General features: G+C 41.8%; 1 protein-coding gene across 3 annotated transcripts; it reads left to right on the top strand.

Annotated features, from left to right (window-relative positions):
• The first annotated feature begins 2392 nt into the window (after positions 1-2392).
• SLC16A3 (solute carrier family 16 member 3) lies at positions 2393-18479 on the top strand. 3 transcript variants are annotated; one of them, XM_027717252.2, is made up of 5 exons: positions 2396-2580; positions 10356-10597; positions 11079-11222; positions 11573-12340; positions 13628-18479. In XM_027717252.2, the coding sequence occupies exons 2-5, from the start codon at positions 10375-10377 to the stop codon at positions 13912-13914; spliced, it is 1422 nt and encodes a 473-aa protein (XP_027573053.1). In that variant the 5' UTR covers positions 2396-2580; positions 10356-10374; the 3' UTR covers positions 13915-18479. The 3 variants fall into 3 exon arrangements, with proteins under 3 accessions (XP_039246156.1, XP_027573053.1, XP_039246155.1); XM_039390221.1 differs by lacking the exon at positions 2396-2580 and adding an exon at positions 7871-8427; XM_039390222.1 differs by having other exon boundaries at positions 2393-2580; positions 11573-13720.
• The last annotated feature ends 989 nt before the right edge of the window (positions 18480-19468 follow it).

Genomic DNA, 19468 nt, shown 5'->3' with positions numbered 1-19468 from the left:
CAGAATACTACAATTATTAAAGGGATTTAGTTAATTTATTTATATGAATCACCTCTGGTTTAAAATACAACAATGAAAACTGGCTTCAAACGATTTTCCATACCTGAGCACACAAAAATTATAATGCAAGTCCCAGCATAATTTACATACTGCAGTGGGCCTCTCAAAGCATTCATCTGAATAATCACATAATAGGTAAATGTCTAAATCCATATGCCATTCTGACTGCTGGCATGCTCCTTTTCCTTATGCCTTATCTCAGCATTGCCTAACTTATCAACCACACCATCTTCTTCACCCCTACCCCCCTTTCAAGTGAGCTGTCATATTATCCAACATACCTTCAAACAGTCCCTAGTCACGTAGTTAAGTGCATGTCAGTTCCCTAAATGAGTAACTGATGGCTTCCGGTGATTCAATAGTGCCCAAAATGGATAAACTTTACTGGTGAGTCAAAAAGATTATAGTCTACACAATGTGAACTTGGGGATCGATGTAGGAACCTGAATACATCTAAAATAAATGCAGGAAATGTCTTGGTTTTATAGATGGAAATGGAAGGAAACCTTTGGCCCTTTTAGCAAACAGGAGTTTAGAAGAGATTTTCTGTTCTTACCAAACATTAGTGAGTTCTGTAAGATTTCGGCCAAAGGTAAGATTTCAGCTACCTTTAGAACCACCTTCAGAGTCAACCTTTTTGAATACAAGCCTTTGGCCCCATCACTACACTTTGAAATAGCAACACTTACAAGTAGCTTCACAAGGAAATTAAAACAATAAGGACTCACCCTCTGAAAATGCTACATTGTAGAGAGGAAAAGCAGGGTACATACTGGCTACACATATACTACTAGCCTGCAAGTAAATGGCCTAAATTCAGATAATGGTAGACAGTCAAAAACTGGCTTTACTGATCTTTAAGATTAGCAATGTAGGTCTTACTGGCTATATGCTATCTACCCAAAATTGCTCATCTTCACACATTACTGCAATGAATCTCTAAGCAAGGACAAATGGGTACTACAGTTCATCAAAACTGAACCAAAAGCCAACGCAAACATAATGTGCAGGGAAAAGAAGAAACTTCTAAGTCATTAGAAGAGTTTCAGATCCTCCCTCGGTATTACATGATCTCAGTAAGGTTCTAAAATATTGGAAGCTACTAATCTCTACAATACCATAGTTCTCAAAAGAAAATACTGTATCCTACCTGTCCTCTTCTGGTTGGAACCTTACTCCTGTGCATCTCCACACCAGTGATAGGAATCAAAGAATCATTTAAGTTGGAAAAGACTGGTTTTTTAAGAGCATTGAGTCCAACTGTTAACCTCGGGGATGGTGACTCCACCAACAACCTGGACAGCCATTCCAATGCTTGATAACCCTTTTGGAGAAGAAATTTTTCCTAATATCCAATCTAAACCTCCCCTGACACAACTCAAAGCTGTTTCCTCTTGTCCTGTCCCTTGCTCCCCAGGAGCAAAGCCCAATCCCCACCTGGCTCTACCCTCCTGTCAGGGCAAGAAGGTCCCTCCTGAGCCTCTGTTTCTCTAGGCTGAACCCTGCCACCTCGCTCAGCCGGTCTATGTGCTCCAGATCCTTCCCCAGATCTGTTCCCTTCTCTGGACACACTCCAGTCTCTCAACGTCTGTCTTGTCGTGAGGGGCCAAAATCTGAACACAGGATTCAAGGTGCGGCCTCACGAGTGCCCAGCACAGGGGGATAGTCACTCCCCTACCCACTGGATTATGTGCTATAAGCACACAAAGGAGTAGAGCACCTACTCCTGAATTTCCTAAGCACCGAGTACCCCAAAGAGTGATACTTTCTGTAGTGTACTTGAGAAGCTCACTACAACTTTCACAGATGCTAAATAGCAGTATGAACACACACGCAGTTTTATAATCCAACATTTGTATGAATAGCAGTAGACCAACAACAGATCAGTGCAGAAAGCTAAGTCCATCTTGATGTAAAAGGAGATGTCTCAAGCAAGCATATTTGCAGGGAGCACTCTCTTTGTAGAGGATGAGGAAGGAAGACTGTAAGTTATCTGCAAAATGCACAATATCACACTCAAAATAGCTGAGAAGAAAACAACAAGGCAAGGAAGCTTGTAAGAGTCGCTCTCATGCGACAATGTCTCATGAGACAATGAAGAAATTGCGATCGCTCCCTGAAAAACAGAAATAGCAACACAGAACAAACCTCCACTGTAGAAGTCCATTCATACGTTGAAGTCCACAGCTCAGGTCCTGCTCCTCTGGACCTCTGGACAGCCAGTCCATCATCCACGCCAGCAGGACCCAGCCCCGCGCCGGCCTCCCGGGGCCGCGCAGCACGCGGCCGGCCCTGCGCGGGAGAACCCGTAGCAGCGGGAAGGAGTCACGGCGGCAGTAGGACCCAGGGCGCCCTCGCTGTGGCAGGGGAGGGGCGAGAGCCACAGACCCGCCGCGCCGGAGCTCCGCAGCCGGCGGGACCAGACGGGCTGGGGCGGGTGTGTGCGGGCGCACGGGGACAGCAGCTGCGGTCCGGCGCGAGCACGGTCATCCTCTCGGTGAGGCGCGGGACGTGACTCAGGTACTGAGGCGGAGCCGTCGTGCGTGATGTTGCGGAGCGCTTGCCTGGCGCACGGGGCTGAACGCCGTGGGGAGCGCGGGGAGCGCGGGGATGGCGGGGGGTTCCCGAGCCGCGTGAACCGACCTCAAAGCCCCCGGCTCACCGAGGGCGCATCTCCGCGTGGGGCTGTCCGGGCCGGCGGATGCGCCCGAGCGCCTTCTAAGCTTTGGGCGAGCGCAGCGCGGGAGCCGAGGGTTCATCCCTCGCCCAGAGGCTGCGCTGGGCGCCGGTGCGGCGGTGGGCACGACGCCGACTGTCCTCGCCCCCCTTGGCGCCACCTCACGAGGGACGGCGGGGCGCCGTCCCACCGGCTGCGTTTCTCCCCGCGCCTGGGACCAAGAGGGCGCATCTTTTTCTCGGAAAACCCTCGTTGCCGTATGGGTCGCCCAACGTCCTCACAGCCAACGGCCTGAAAGCGCTGTCCGGGCGCAGAGCAGTGCTGGCGACCAAGCCCCGCTCTGCCCGCTACGGGAGAGCGCTGCCCCCAGCTTCTTCCCCCTTTGGCGCCGGGTCACGTCTCGGCTTGCGGTGCCGCCGGCCCCAGCGCACGTACAGTGCCACACCGGTGGCTCGTGAGACACCCGCGAGCTCCGGCTTTGTTCCCGTCATCCCTGGCCTCAGACCGTTACTGGGCGAAGAGGGTCTCCGCGAAAGCCTCGCCTCCGCGATCCCTTCGCTGCTGCTCACCTCCTGTTTCAGTGTTGAGCCCCGGGGGTGAATTTCGAAGTTCTTTGTCACAGTGGTGACCGCTCAGATCCGTCAGAGCGAGCGACGTGCAGACTGAGGACCGTCCCTTCGTAAAGGACGTCGTGGCAGCCCCGGGCATGAACTCCGTTACTCGGTTCAGCGAGCGCTCTGAGAACGGTGGGGAGCCTCCCTGGGCTTCGCGAGCATCGCCGAGTGCTCCGCGGGAGCCCCCTCGGCTACGTGCCCCCCCCGGAGCGCCGCTCGGGCGGTCGTGGCCGTGGCCGTTGGCGGCGCCACGACCGCCACCATTGTTTTCCCGACCCCGCTCCTCCCTTGCGGGGCGGCCGCCGCAACCCCTTTCCACTTCTTGGGAAGGAGCCCATTTTTGCTGCTGCTCGCAATCCACCGGGAATGGTCTGCGGCTTGCCTTCTTCTAAGAGGTTCCGCGAAGAAAAAGTGAACAAAGGTGGAGTTGAATTGCAGCAATACAACTTCCTCTCGGGCACAGACCGTTAGCACTGGCTGTGGAAATGCGCTCCTCTTGGGCAGCGGGTTTGCGTGCTTTTTGGCTAAAGCAATTGGAAGACCGTTTAGTTTAGAATGTCTCAGAGTAAAGTCAAGTATGGTTTTGCAATGGTTATTTCAGAGGAAGCAGTGTGGCAGTCAGCCGCTTTAAAATGTAAACCAGAATCTATTAGTACAGTACACCTGTTGTGGTTCAGTCAGAAGTATAACACAAGATATATTATTTTATATATTATATTTTTATATTTTATATATTATATCTTTATATTATTTTCTATATTCTATTTTATATACTTTATATATTATAAAAATATTAAGGTGATGTTTTAAATTGTGACTGAAGTGGGAATTCACATATCTCAGTGTATAACACCCTATTATGCAGCTGCACTGTCCAAAGTGATTGTGTAAAATGACACCTCTGAGCCAGGCGATCTTTTCTCAGTATATTCAGCTACATGTGCTAACCTGGCTTGAGATACAAGTGCATACAAGCACTTTATACATCACGGTAGTTCCATGGTATTCTGCAAAAATTAGCACATACGTCCAGCTGGTGACAGGACTAGACCCTTAATTAGTGTTTATTTAGCTCTGTCACTTTTTGGTTTTATACTAGGCAATATAAGGACACTTCTCCAAGAATTTTCTGGGTTTTTAAAGCTTCAACACATTGCAAAGCCACCACAGCTGCAGGGCTGAAATTAATTTTCACGATACATGAAAATTAGTTGTAAGTATTCAGCTGAAGTTGGGGGTCTGCAACTTATATTTTTGAAAGCAGCCAGATAATTCCAATACAACTGAAGGCATGTTTGTCACTTTTCTGTGAACACAGAAAGGGCACATGTTCTCTGGTCTTAAGGAGCTGCTGTGATTATGACATTAATGCACTTATGGTAATGGTTGTGGTGTAAAAAAACCTGTAGGCTTTAGAAAAATAAATCCGCTTCTCCAGAAAGTGGGCATTTGATATAGATACAATAACTAGGGAGGTTGACAGTGCTATTGTTATAGGACTAGTATATTTGTTTTCCCAAATAATGTAAAGAGCAGGGTTCCAACATTTTCATTATATGACATAAAGAAACAAATAAATAGGCACAACTTTCCCTGTAGAGCACTTTACCTAGATAATAGAATCTAGACTGGTTAGTATTATTTGCTACACATAAAAATTGCAGTGTGTCATTGCAGTCTGCTAATAACTTGTGATGAATGTTACTCACTGTGCTGTAGCAGTGAACGCTTAAGACATTTTGCAGCTAAACGGGGACTGGAGATTGATTAATAGTTAAGTGTTGGTATGGAACGTTACTTACAGCTACAGACAGCACGGGATTATCCTAGGAGTTTTGAGAGAGAGATGAGAGAATGGTGAAAGCTGGCAAACCCTTAAGAAAGGCAGCAGCTCTGGAAAACCGTCTCTGATAAAACAGTGGAGGCCAAAATGGGAGAGTGGAAGTCCCTATGGGGCTTTGTGGGAAGGAGAGAAGGTCAGGGTAGGCATTGGCAAATATGGTAATGATTTTGTAGGAAACAGAAGTTTGCAGCAGCCTTTGGAATGAACGTGTAATTCAATTGGCTGATATTTAAGCAGGTAAGCCACAAGAAATGCACTAGTGTGTTATACCAGTGGCCCATCAAAATGGTTTCTATTAAGTACTTGAGTTGTAATAAATAAAATTTGATTTACAGATGTATGTATTAGTATTTAGAGAATCAGGAAAGACTTAAAGTCATGCTGAATAGGCAGATGTCCGTGATGTCAATGCAAAGTGTAGTTGTTCTAAATGCAGAGGGCTGTCACAAGGGTCAAGAATATTAAAATAAAAATACTTTTGCAGGAGTAATTGCCTGCAAAATTTCAGTAGAGGTGGTTAGTCTTAGGATTCTTCACTCAAAACCATGAAAAACATACATATTTTGTTTAGTCTGCTTAGATTTTAATACCCTTAAGGGGGCTAATACAGGAGGTTATGACTCCTATTAGCACAGTATTGAGCAGCATATGCTTTTCAATGTATTCATACCTCCAACACCCTGTGAAGAGAGAATCATTATTTTCTTCACTCCACAGATAAGAAACGGAAGGAGGATCTCTACATTGCTCAGCTTAGACCATCTTCCTCATTTTGTAATTATACAGTTCTCAACCTGGTGGGGTTCCCAACTGAATTCCAGCCTGAACTGGGTTCCCCATCTGGAAATCCATGTTCTATTTTTGATTACTATTTTTTATTTGTATCATAGGAATTCAAGGTTGAGTAGATTTCTGCCATGGTTAGAAGAAATTACTTCTTCTTGAGAATTCTTGAAATTAATTCTTCCTGAGAACGGGAAGTTCTTAAGATATATAGGTCCGCCTACATACTCACAAATGTCCTTTCTACCCATACTGCTGACCATGAAGTACTGCGATGTGGCCAATAAGAGTATTGGCTAAACACAAATAATAGATTCTTGCAATTTCTAGCTGCTCCTTTTTATAATCCAAATGCTCCCCTTTTATAGACTTCACACCAAAACCACCACCCACAATCCCGACAATCACCTAGTATTTCCTCCTAACTGAGCCTATACTAGTTTCCATAGCAACAGGAAGATAATATCAGGAAGATGAAACCCCATGTATTTAACTACATTTGTTCCCTTTGTTTTAGACATTACCAAAGCAAGAACCTATTCATGATAGAAGGAATCTGGAATAAATACTGACAATACTATCATGTCTGTTGTGGAGATACGAAACTGAGCTGCAGCCAGTTAAATGTAATCCTTTGCCTCTAAATGGGGCTGAGCTAGCAAAAGCAGAAAGCAAAGCAAGCTGTTGCAATAGTTATGCAGTCGCCTCCTGTCTTAGCAGGCTTTGACAGCATCCCAGCACTGAAGCAAAATCATAAATAAAACCTTTACCTGTGCAAATCAACCACAAGCCCAGCTTTTCTAAAAGTACTGCCCTTGTTTGCACATCTTACACGGGAACCTCTGCACTACTTCCTTATTAGTTCTTAAGGAGGTGAATACAATCTAGCCTAGTAAGGCACACAGCAAGAGGATGAAGTACATCTTCTGCTGTGTTCATTTCGTTCTGGTTAACAGTTTTTAATTTTGGTGTGTTACCATGAACTACTGATGGACAAAACCAGATGAATAATATTAATGGTAGAATCACAGAATGGTTAGGGTTGAAAGGGACCTTAATGTTCTTCTTATTCCAAGCCCCCTCCCATGGGCAGGGACACCTTCCACTAGACCAAGTTGCACCAAGCCCCGTCCCACCTGGCCTTGGACACTTCCAAGGATGGGGCAGCCACAGCTCCTCTGGGCAACCTGTGCCACGGCCTCACCACCCTCACACCCTCCTAATATCTAACCTAAACCTACTGTCTGTCAGTTTGAAGCCATTCCCCCTTGTCCTCTCACTACATGCCCTTGTAACAAGTCCCTCTCCAGCCTTCTTGTACCCCTTCAGGCACTGGAAGGCTGCAATAAGGATGCTCCAGAGCATCCTCTTCTCCAGGCTGATCAATCTCAATTCTCTCAGCCTTTCCTCGTAAGAGAGGTTTCTTTTTGATGTATGCATGTGCAAATTAAACCACTTTTAAAAGGACGACATTTGAAGATCTGTTATGCTGGTTTATGGTTATTTTTAGCCAAATGTGGTAACAGACATGACAAAAAGAAGAGTAAATGGATGATACTGTTTGTTTCCCCATAGGCTTATTTTTATGAATGCTGGAAAGTAGGCCAGGTTCCCTCACATCAGCAAGTCTTGCTCTTTCATCATAGCAGCACATAAAACCGTTTTAGAGACTGTTTCTCATAGCAAAGATGGTAAGTCCCGTAGGGCAGGTGGAACAGAATATGTCTCTTACAGGCCGCCTTGCTCTGCTGGGCATGAAAGGACGGCAACGGAGGAGGATGTTTCCACCTCGTATAGGGGAACCGAGCTCCGGCCGCCGCGAGCGCTGGGCGGGGGAGCGGCCCCGGCCCCGCCCGCAGCCCGCGGGCAGCGCCCGCCCCTCGCCCAGTCACGTCCCGCACGTCTCAGTGCGGCGGGGCCGCCACAGCGCGGGTCACGCGGGGCCGCGGCGGGAGCGGCCTCCGCACCCCGCCCGCCCGGGGCTTCCCCCGGGCCGCACTCGCGGCGGACCTGGAGCGCCGGGTTCACTTCTGTCCCCCCGGAGAAGCTCGAACGGTTCCCTTATGAAGGAACAAGCGAGCTGCCAGCTAACTGGTTCTTGACGGGCGCTTCCTCACGCAGATGTCGGGACTCTGCACTGTAGGAGTGCAGAGGCTGCCCTTTGAACATCTTTCCTGTCGACGCAGTAAAGTAGACTCACCGCGTCTGTGTGCAGGAAGCAGCACGGGGCTGAATGCCATAAGCCACTGAATATCCCTATCCAGCACTTTAAGCAGTCTGGAGAGATTGCCAGTTGCTATTTTTCAACAAAGCATGCTCATGTGTTATTGCTAACTTTATGTTGCTACTAGATGTTTAATGCAAACGAACAAAATTTCCACGACCCTTTCCCCCAACATTTTAAACATTCACTCCCAATGAAATGTTCTGACAATTTGGAAGTAGTGTAAGTAAGTGACAATTCCTCCTACGCCCTGGACTCCAGTTTTTTATCTTATTGCTGTTCTTTATACATTTGAACTGAGACTTTAATCAGCATTTCCCCTGTTATCATCAATACTAGAGAGTTGCCACTGTCACAAAGGATTGCACTTTGTGTACCTACTCTGTGCTGTCTGGTTTTTGCTTCAAAAAAATAAGTCCTTATTTGAATAAGGCTTTATAACTTCTATCAAACAGAAGCTACTGGGAAAAACAATTCTGAAGGGTGGACAGATCCCAGTGTCAGAAGTGCAGAGATGCATCTTAAGACTTATTTAGCAACCTAAAGCCTGCTGCAGAAATTGCCCAGTCTACCAAGCTATGTATTTTTACATATTCTTACAGCAATCAGCAAACGAGCCATCTGCAGCCTCAGATGACTGGTTTTGTTGAGGTATTCAGTTTCCCTTATTGTTAAACCATTTTATGGTTCTAGTTGTATGGACTTAAGATGAATTGTTTTCTATCTGATTTCCAGAAACCAGAAAACTGGTGAAGCCAGTACTATGACACTTACTGTTCTCATACAGCCCAGGGTAATAAAACAGCAATAGTTGTGGCAAGATTTGTTTCTGTATCTGTATATAAAGTTGTTTCTTCCAAGAAGTGGGAGTGCTGGTCTAAATGCCATAGTAAGTATGTCCATACAGGTGTATTAACAATCATCCATTTGGTGCTCAGTTGTCTAGACAAGTCTTCATCAGATTGTTGTGCCACATGCAGTCTGGTTGGGAAATGGAGATGTAAGAACTACATAGTTCCCCATTTACAACAATCGCTGTGCAAGCCTATTCTCTTGAAAGCAGAAGCATTCTTCAGTGATGAACACTCCTCTTTTGGGCACTTTTGTAGAGAACACTGACACAATAGGAGTAATCAGCTGAACTTTAAAGAAATGGCCAATTTTTGTACATGTAAGATTTAATGTGTAACTTGTTTGAAGCTCACCTCAACATTTTCAAGACTTTTGTAGTACACAGACCCTACAAAACCCTAATTGCTGTGATGCAATACCTTCCTGCACTCCTCACATAACATATGGGGACACTTTATGTGCCTTTTCAGTGTCTTTTTTCACCCCATATCTCCCTAAGATTTGGCAGCATTACACATTCTCATGAGAAAAGATTTTTCATATGCAAAGCTGCTTATGACTGCTTATAGATGTGAAAAATTAGATTCATGAAATATACTTTTTTTTTACTGCTAAGGTACTAACAACAACAATGGAAAGTATTTGCTTCACGCAGGCAGTGATACTGAACATTGCTACAGTTACTAAGCATCCACAAAGACTGCCTGTGCAGATTTTCACTGCACTTTAGCTTAGGTACTTACTCGATGGCTGACAACTTCTCAGCATCTCAAGGGATCTCTATATCTTTTCAAGATAGCAGAGTATCAGGGTAGTATTGCTATCCTCAGTAGGAACAAAAAGCCAGGGTGATTAGTCCACTGTTGCACAGAACTCTTGCGATGCACCAGATCTTCTACAGGCATAGTCCAGGAGCTTCACATAACAAGGTCTTGTAACAAAAATCCCGCAGACTTTAATGCAGTAGTTATTACATATCTGTGAAAATCAAATACATCCCTTGATCTGCTGTAATGGCTTCAGTTTTTCTATGGAAGAGTGATTTGGTTGAAATCCAGTTTTGACTTTGAGAGCTGTGAGGGGACATTTACAACACAGTTATGTGCATCTCCTTTTTATGTATTTTTGCAAGCTTTGTAAGAACTAAACCTGAACAAGGAATAGGTACAATTGCAGTGCATTTTCAAGACTTTTATTTAAAGCCGTCCTATATCTTATTTTTAATTGTTCTCCAATTTTTGCCAATTTTGGTTAGATAATCATCCCAATGTCTATAGATACTAATTGCTTTTTGTTTCTTAGGGAACACGCAAGCTTCATCATGGGAGCTGTAGTAGCTGATGATGGTCCATCTGGTGTTAAAGCCCCTGATGGAGGCTGGGGCTGGGCTGTCCTTTTTGGCTGTTTTATCATCACAGGATTCTCCTACGCCTTTCCTAAGGCCGTTAGTGTTTTCTTTAAAGAACTTATCCGGGAATTTGGCATTGGATATAGTGACACTGCATGGATTTCCTCCATTCTGTTGGCCATGCTTTATGGAACAGGTGAGTAGTTATCTGATTTTGAAACAGTATTGTGTCATACAATGAAGTTTGTAAATCATATGGCTATTTACAGCATGTATCATGACTGCCTATCGTTACTTGTGTGCAAGTAAGGCATTCCAAAGAAGCATTACTATTAATCACATAAATCAAAAAGTTATTTAAATTCAGCTTGGATTTAAATAAGGTCTCTGTAACTCAGTATTTACTAGATGATGCAAAAGAAAAATTGCACAGCACTCTGAAGACAAAAAAGATAAGTATTTGACTGTAGAGGAAAGAACACTCTTCCTGATTGGCTTGACTGTATGGAGAGAGCAGGAAAGAATCACAGAATCACTGAGGTTGGGAAGACCTTAGACCTTTAAGATCATTGACTCCAACCTCTGTGAAGTCCACCAAAGAAGAAATGCAAAGTGACATAAAATCAATCCCAAAGATTCGTTTATCTTAGCAACTCTAACTTGCTTTTCTTGCCTAGGTCCACTGTGTAGTGTATGTGTCAACCGCTTTGGCTGTCGTCCTGTCATGCTGGTGGGTGGCCTTTTTGCCTCCATGGGGATGGTGATAGCTTCCTTCTGTACAAGCATCGTTCAGATCTATCTAACTGCAGGTGTGATTACTGGTAAGTAGTGTGTATTGCTGAAAATGAGTTAACGTATGTCTTAGCTTTAGGTTGAAGTTTTCTAAACGTGATAAATACCTGAAGCATCATGATCACCCAAATGGATTTTAATAAAAATGGCAGATAAATGTGGAATTAAACTGTCATTTATTTTTGCTGAGAATATTTAATAGCATGAAGTGTAATCATAAAGTACAAGAATATTATGGAGGTGGAATGCTTTAAAAATGTTACTTTAGATTTCTTCTGTCCATTTGGAATAAAACTATTTTCTCTTTATGTATAATCATAATTTCTTTAATAGTGATACTGTAGGCCGGTATTATTTTTTTATGTATCCTCTGTTACAGGTTTGGGTCTGGCACTAAACTTTCAGCCGTCACTCATCATGTTAAACCGTTACTTTGACAAACGCCGGCCCTTGGCCAACGGGCTCTCTGCTGCTGGGAGTCCAGTGTTTCTTTGTGCTCTATCACCCTTGGGGCAGATACTACAACATGAGTATGGCTGGAGAGGAGGATTCCTTATACTGGGTGGGATGCTGCTCAACTGCTGTGTATGTGGAGCACTAATGAGACCTTTGGAGCCACCCAAAAAGTCTGAAGCTACCAAAGAGCCAGCTGAGAAGAAAGTGAAGAAAAAACTTCTGGATTTCAGTGTGTTTAAAGATGGTGGTTTTGTAATCTATGCCCTAGCAGCATCTATCATGGTGCTTGGCCTCTTTGTTCCCCCAGTTTTTGTTGTGAGTTATGCCAAGGATTTAGGCTATCAAGACACCAAAGCAGCTTTTCTTCTGACTATTCTGGGATTCATTGATATCTTTGCTCGGCCTATTTGTGGAATGGTAGCTGGTCTTAAATGGGTTAGACCACGCTGTGTCTACCTCTTCAGTTTTGCTATGATTTTCAATGGTTTCACAGATCTCATGGGTTCGATGTCTGTTGATTATGGTGGACTGGTGGTCTTTTGCATTTTCTTTGGCATTTCTTATGGAATGGTAGGTGCTCTTCAATTTGAAGTTCTCATGGCTATTGTTGGTACTCAGAAGTTTTCCAGTGCTATCGGTTTAGTGCTCCTGGCAGAAGCTATGGCTGTTCTAATTGGTCCGCCATCAGCAGGTAAGTATTCCATTTAGTTCAGAATTCAAAACCATATGCACCGCATCCATTTACACAAAATTTAAGGGAGCAGAGAAAAGGATGAGAGTCACTCAAGAAATGCAGATTGTGCCAGCGTTGCACATGCTTCGAAGGCTTTCTGCAGTTACACTCTGAAATAGACCAAGAAGAGGTGGGATGAATCTTTTCTCCTTCTCGGATCCATTTTAGTATTGGTTAAATTGCCATCTGGAGATGCTGCTATTTCTCCTCTGAAAGCCTGCACTGAATCTCTTATTGGCAGATATCTGATTGGGATTCAGAATATGAAACCTGTCAATTTTCTTTGGAAAGCACTAGGACATATTCTCTATACCCATGGTAGTTTTGGAGAAGAAAACATTGGAAGAAAAAAAATCTTACAAGGAGGAGTATAAAACTGGACTACTTTAAGGGAGGTAGACTGCTTCTATTGCACTTGAATCACAACCCAAGAATAAGGAAACAACGACAACATAGTCAAATTCATTAATTTGAAGTAAAAATGAAAATTAATTACTAATCAAAGAACATATATTTTACAGATCCTGAACTGAAACACACTTTGCCTCCCAAACCCCAACAGTTCATTGACATAAAATATTTACACCATACACTAACAAACGTGAAGTATTTTTATTGTGACAGAACCCCCTTCATGGGAGTTCTATGGAAGTACTATGGAAGTACTATGCACTACTTCCTTTGATCTTCAGGTTCAGAGAGGCACTTCCTTCACATCCTCCCACCTGTTCTTTCACATCCACCAAGTCCTGTGAAAACTTAACTTTACTAAAGTGTCAGAATCAGTCAATTACTCCAGACTGACTACTAAGTAAGATTTGCATCTTAAGCAGACAGCCCATGGAGAAAGTTAAATGAGATTGGGAGCAAGAGGAAGCTGATGATACAGATCCTGGCCACAGATGTACACATTTTTATCTGAAATACATAGCACTTGTTTCATCTCTTGCATATGAAGGCTAGGCTGGTTTTATTTCAGTCGAATTGCATGACTGTGTGTGTGCATGGGAGTATGTGTTTGGGGATGTGATGTAATGTCAGTGACTGCTAAATTGAACTGAAATAATTGAGAAATATTTTGTTATAAACTTTTTAAAAAGTTTATAAAATCCCATTTCGAAAAACTTGCTTATAGATAGTCATGGTAATTCTAGACAGCAGTGATATAAATGTTTAAAAAAAGCAGAAAAAATTCGCTGCAAAATAATTGCTTTTGTTAATTATCTGGAATGTTACCTTTTTCAGGAAAACTCCTAGATGCAACAGGGAGGTACATGTTTGTATTCATTATTGCTGGAATTGAAGTTACCACCTCAGCACTTGTACTGGCCTTGGGAAATTTCTTCTGCATTAAGAAAAAATCGGAAGAACCACATACAAAAGAAGAAGCAGCAGAAAGAGAGGAATTAAACAAATCTGAAGACAAAACTCCTGAAGATGCCAAGGTGGACTCTATTGAAGTGGAGCAGTTTCTGAAAGATGAGCCTGAAAAAAATGGCGAAGTTGTAACTAACCCAGAAACATGTGTGTGAGCATGACAGGGAATTGAAAAGTGTTTAGAAAAGAAAGATTTCCAACACTATTTATTTTAGAAACAGAACTAGTTTAGGGCTGGGCCATCTGCTTTAGTAACTGGAAGCTAGTCAGCTCATCAGATCTCTTTGGAAGCTGATTAGCTGGACAACTTATTGGAAAATCAGCTTTATCAGCAAAAGGTGGAGCATTGTGATTATACTTTTTATGTAAACTAAAAAGCTTTTATAAACACAAGTAGGCTCTTGCTATGCATCACCAGAAACTGCTCACTTGGAAGAGATGTAGGAAAAGTATATTTTAAGAAAAGTGGACTTATACGTATGTTTTCAGACAATATTGATGAAATCGCTGTGTTGTGTGACTAAGTATAATTTCCCTGTGTTCTCTGTGAAGAGAAAAGAGTTTGAGATGGAGAAAAATCTCAGGAACTTAACGGTCTCCATTAGGTTTTTGAATTTCTTACCTTTTTAGATTTTTTAGATTAATTGGCTCAGTCCTAATTTAATTTTGATAATATCTGTAACTTTGACTTATGTAAATGTATTTCTGAGTTCTGTCTAAACCTGTAACCTTTGTAATTATCATCTGGAAATTCTGTTTGTGAAAAGGCATATTACAGATAGTGTCCTGATTAGATGACACAAGTGGTATTCTGAGGTAGTATACTGAAAGAAAAAAAATGAGCAGAATTGATCCCGACAGACCTTAAGCAAACAAAATTAGCCTACATTACATATGCTATGTTCAGTACGATTTCCCTAAAGCATTGAAAAATATTACGAGTAACATGGAGAACATGGATATTAGATTTAGTAGAATATTCTGAAAAAGTGTCCATTTTGTATATAAAAAAAGTGGTGCAAGTTTCCAGATGTCCTATAAATTAGAATGGGTAGACTTAGGGAAGAGACTGGACTAGTTTGAAACATGTTAGCCATCTATAAAATGCAATGTTAGCATCACAGGAAGGTCTTAACAAGTTTGGTTTTGGTTTGTTTTCTTGTCTTCCCCTCTTCCCCTCCCTCCCCCCCTCCCATTTATCCCACTTCCCTATCCTTTTGCTTAATCTATGGAAGTTCAAAGTGCCATTCCTGCTGGCTAAGGAAACACGACAGAACCGTTGATCATATTTATGACAGCACTGCACTGAAATAGAAAAGGAAGGCACAAGGAAGGCATTCTATTTTTTTTTTCACCCAAACACATTGAAGAAATGTCATTTTTTTGTACAAAATCATGCTTCTGCAGCTTACCTTTCAGATCTGCTTATAAAAATCTGTCTAGGCTTTGTGACTGCAGTAACAATCTTCAAAACAGACTAAGTGTAAAAGATACGGTTTTCTTACTGGTAGCGAAGGAATACTGGCTTTCAGGTGCCAAAATTGTTCTGCTTGATAACTGAAAACTTAAAGATGCTAATCCCCTAAAACCCTATATCCCTTTTAAATTAACATCATTAATTGTTTCATACTTTACCATTATTAACAGAAACAAAGTGCCAAAACCATGAACTATCTCAGCTACCAGCTTCCATTCTGCTAGTTTCTTCAGAATGGCTTTGCATCATTAGGACAACCTTGTACAAAAATTGAGAAGTTAGGATCTTGACTTTTAAAAGAAATAGATGCTGCACAGAATAAACTGTTTATTTTTATATCCCATGTAGTGTGTTACTTTAAAGCCTTTTATTAATTTAGTGGCAGGAAATGCAGTGACATTTCCCAGTTACAAGAGCTTAGCCATGGAACTTAGCTCCAGTTTGCTAAAGACTAAATTGATACTTGAAACACAACACTGCTAGCTCCAGAAGGCAAGAGAAAAATGGAATCCACAGAGTAGTTTATCGTATCCCTACGATACGTTTATCGTATCCCTACGAAAGCTGCTTCAGATGATACATGAAAACCTGATACAGTTTTCAGATTGGGGTTCCCCGCTCTGTTTCAAAAAGCAAAAACTGGAAATGTTCCCGAAGGTGAATTCAGATTCTCAACCATTTTTGTCTTACTGTGGCTTTTGAAAGATTTCTTTGCTAAATAATGCTACACTGTTATTACACAACTAAATGGTTATTCCTTTAACCTCAGGTTTTGGCACAATTTTAAGTTTCTGTACATTCTGCAAATTGTCTAGATGGCTTTGTATGTGACAGAATATCCTTTGTGCTTATCATACTGAGTTTCCAGACTTGTGTTTCATTTTTCGTACATAATACTTTTATGATTAAGCTGAAACGAGAAGTGTTATGTTACAATTTTATATGATTGAGGCAGAAGAGGAAGTTATGAAGACAGTGGAAAGCCATTTCAACAAGACACCATAAATAACCTCGTAAGTAAAACCTAGTGTTCACAGGAAGGGCCTTTGACTCAAGGATGAATTACTCTGACTAGGACTGCCAGTGTTCTTGAGCTGTTTTCAGCACAGACCTACCACTGGATTGAGGTGTTTATAACAGCAGGGAGATGCTTTACTACATGAGTGGTCAAATCACAGGACTCCTTTATCGACTGAGAAATAAAAGGGCTAGAATTTAATTTGCTAAGAAGTTTAAAAAGCTTTTACCGTTTTCATTAATTACAAGAAGCATCGCCACAAAGATGAGGAGCTCCTAATGCAGCTCTCTTAGCAACACCAAAACTGGCAGTCTTAAGAGTATTTCAGAGTTCTGGAGTCAGTTAAGCTCCCTGCTCCCATTCTGTCCCATCCAAAGGTAACACCCAGGTGTGTGCAAGTCCTCCAGCCCTCTGTCTGTTCGGCTGCCTTAATTCCCTTAGAAAGAAATTGCTTATATTGATGGGAAAGAAACCTCCATCCATGCCAGATCCCAACCTGGACACCTGTTGGCCAGTATGAGGGTGTGCTGCAGCATGTAAAACTGCTCCTATTGACATGGGCCACAAAGGCCTTCACATTGAGCTCCTGTTTTACAGACCTTCCTCCTTCCTACACCAAGACTTAAAAAAAAAAAGCAAGCAGCGAATCCTTTGGTTCCTAGCACTGTCTAGCCAGGCTCCTTATTTTAACTCTGCTTATTGTGTATTTAATATTTAAATATATGTGTAAATAAAAATAAATATATATAAAATATATTTTGTATATTTCAAAGCAAGGAATTGCTTTTAAATCCCTCCAGGTATTTTGGTATAGTATTTCTTTAATCCCAACACCACTGAGATCCCCCTAAAGGCAGTCTGTGAGATATGCTCTTCCATATATTTCGAGGATGCGCATGGTCAGAGTCATAAAGCAATGCTAAAGAGACACTAATGCCCAAGGACACAGGCAGAACAGTTTCATGCGACATCTACCCAGACGAACCTTTGTTCACCCTCCACCTGGTTAAAATTTTGTGATTTGAAAAAAAAGGAGAGGGAAAAGGAAAGGAATGCAGGTAATTATGCAACTGAATTGCCAAGCATCCAAAGATTATAATTTGCTCCTTCCTTTGAAAGAAATGTAATTTCGTTAGACACGTAGTTGGTAAATATATCTCTAAGAAGTCTGTAAAGCAAACAATCAACGGAAACAAGTGCAAAAAATCCAAGTATAAGACTATAAAATTGCTGAAAGACAGTTTTCATAGATTATGCCTCTGAAACTAAAGGTCAGTCTTTTACTGAACAGGTGAGCAAAATTTTTGAAGCATTTTAGATCTTCATACTTTCTATAAATTGTATACTATAGGATTTATGCTTAAAATACTGTATGTTTTTTGTGTAATTGACCTTAAGCCCTTATCTTCCTGATGCAAGGAGAGGAAATGTGTATAAATGTCAGGAACGCACAGAGACTATATAAAGAGGTGTACATGTGTATGCGTATATATATTTGCATATGTATGTATCAATCTATATATATCAAACATGCAGCAGAGTAAATAGAGACAGTTCGCCCATTTATTATAGGCAATGAGCAGAGTTAAAATTATTTCCTTCCTCCTCCTAAGTTTGCCTTTTTAAAAATTCTAAATAAAATATCTTGCAGCTATTTGGAGCCTAGAAGACCTCAGTAGAACTAAAAGTCTTCAAGTGATGCAGCTATCTGTTTAAAGCTAAGCCAGTTCCCTAAAGTTAAGACTTGAGACGGTATGAAAGTATGGTGTGAAGGACTGAACAGTTCTTGTGCTGGTTAATATTAAATCCCATACACAAAAATGTGTGTTAAGCAATGTAAAAATCATTCTCTAAAAAGAAGTTAGAATACTCCCCTAACCAAGCAATCAAACTTCAAAATGAAAAAACCAGAATTCACGTATGCACCTTTGGTACATCCCAAAGAAAAGGTTTAGTTTGGTAGACAATCACAAACAGAGGAATTTCAGCAGAATGCAAACTCTTCCATGTTATAGGGCTGAGTACTCACTTATGTGTGTGTGTGTGTGTGTGCCACACTTTCTTTAGGATTATGGGAATACACCTCAATTTTGTCCAAGTGAGATGAAATTTTGTTTCTTGTTAATGCACTTTAATGTAATGTGTACATTTATACTTAGATTTTTTTTTTATGCTTTTCTAGTAAACTATTGCAAATGTAGTGAATAAATATCTGATTGTCAAAACCTGTGGGTTTGAGAAAATAAGCTCAGAAAAAATAACTTTAACACCCAGATTTGGAAATTTGGCTCCATTTGCACACGCTCAAACAGCTATACAGAGGCAAAGTGTTTATAGAGAAGAAGTGACACTTAGCTGACAGGCAGCCAGAATTTTATGTGGGCAAGGGGGCTGCTTTTGCCATGACTCATAGTTTGGCCAATTCCAAAATGGGTATGTCCTTTTGCTGTAAATGATCCCGAAGACTATTTTAAAGCATCAACTAATTTAAGAGCTATTAATTTTGTGCCGCTCTGTGTAAAAATTATTATTCTCTGAGGAGTGCTCCAGGTTTTGTTTGCAGGTGAAGTTTTATGAACTACTATGACTTCTAAAGCCCTAAATATTTTGAGTAGTGACCTGCCAGCAAGCTGTCTATTGTCAAGTGCTGCTCTTTAGAACTTGAAAGTTCCTAAGAAAACGGTGTAAGAATACATTTATGGTGAGGGTTTTTTTGGATCTTATAATACCCTAGCTAAGACTGGCTCCTCAAGGCATAATCTCAAGGCTACACTCAAGTGAATCAAAATTAGTCTCTTCAATGGAACAAGACCTACCTTTTGCTACATACAAGGCTGACACCTACTTCTGATTAATTCTAAGTATCTGGTGAGAAATTTCTGAGAAATCTTTCTAAGATCAGCTTCAACTCTATATTTACACTGAAAAGATCATAGGTGTAGTTTACATAAAACCCCATCTTTGAATAAATATATGATTACCTTTTTTATGCTAGTTTAAGTAAATTGGTAAGACCCCCCGGGCAGATCAAGATGTAGATATGCTGCTTCAGGAATCAATGTTACTGGGTAGACTGAAATGACAGAACTTACTAGCATGCGGCCCATCCTTGTGACAGAAAACTAGAGTTTAGCTTTGCCTCTGGTACTCCTTCAGTCTGAAAGAAAGAAGTAAGGCCATTTGCTGTAGAGGAAAATGGGCACAACCTGAGTTG

This window comes from Pipra filicauda, unplaced genomic scaffold (assembly GCF_003945595.2).
Source record: "Pipra filicauda isolate LSUMZ 115617 unplaced genomic scaffold, ASM394559v2 scaffold80_size11013439_pilon, whole genome shotgun sequence".
Lineage (NCBI taxonomy): Eukaryota > Metazoa > Chordata > Aves > Passeriformes > Pipridae > Pipra > Pipra filicauda.
Note: the sequence above shows the minus strand (reverse complement) of the source record. Positions and strands in the feature narration are given on the sequence as shown.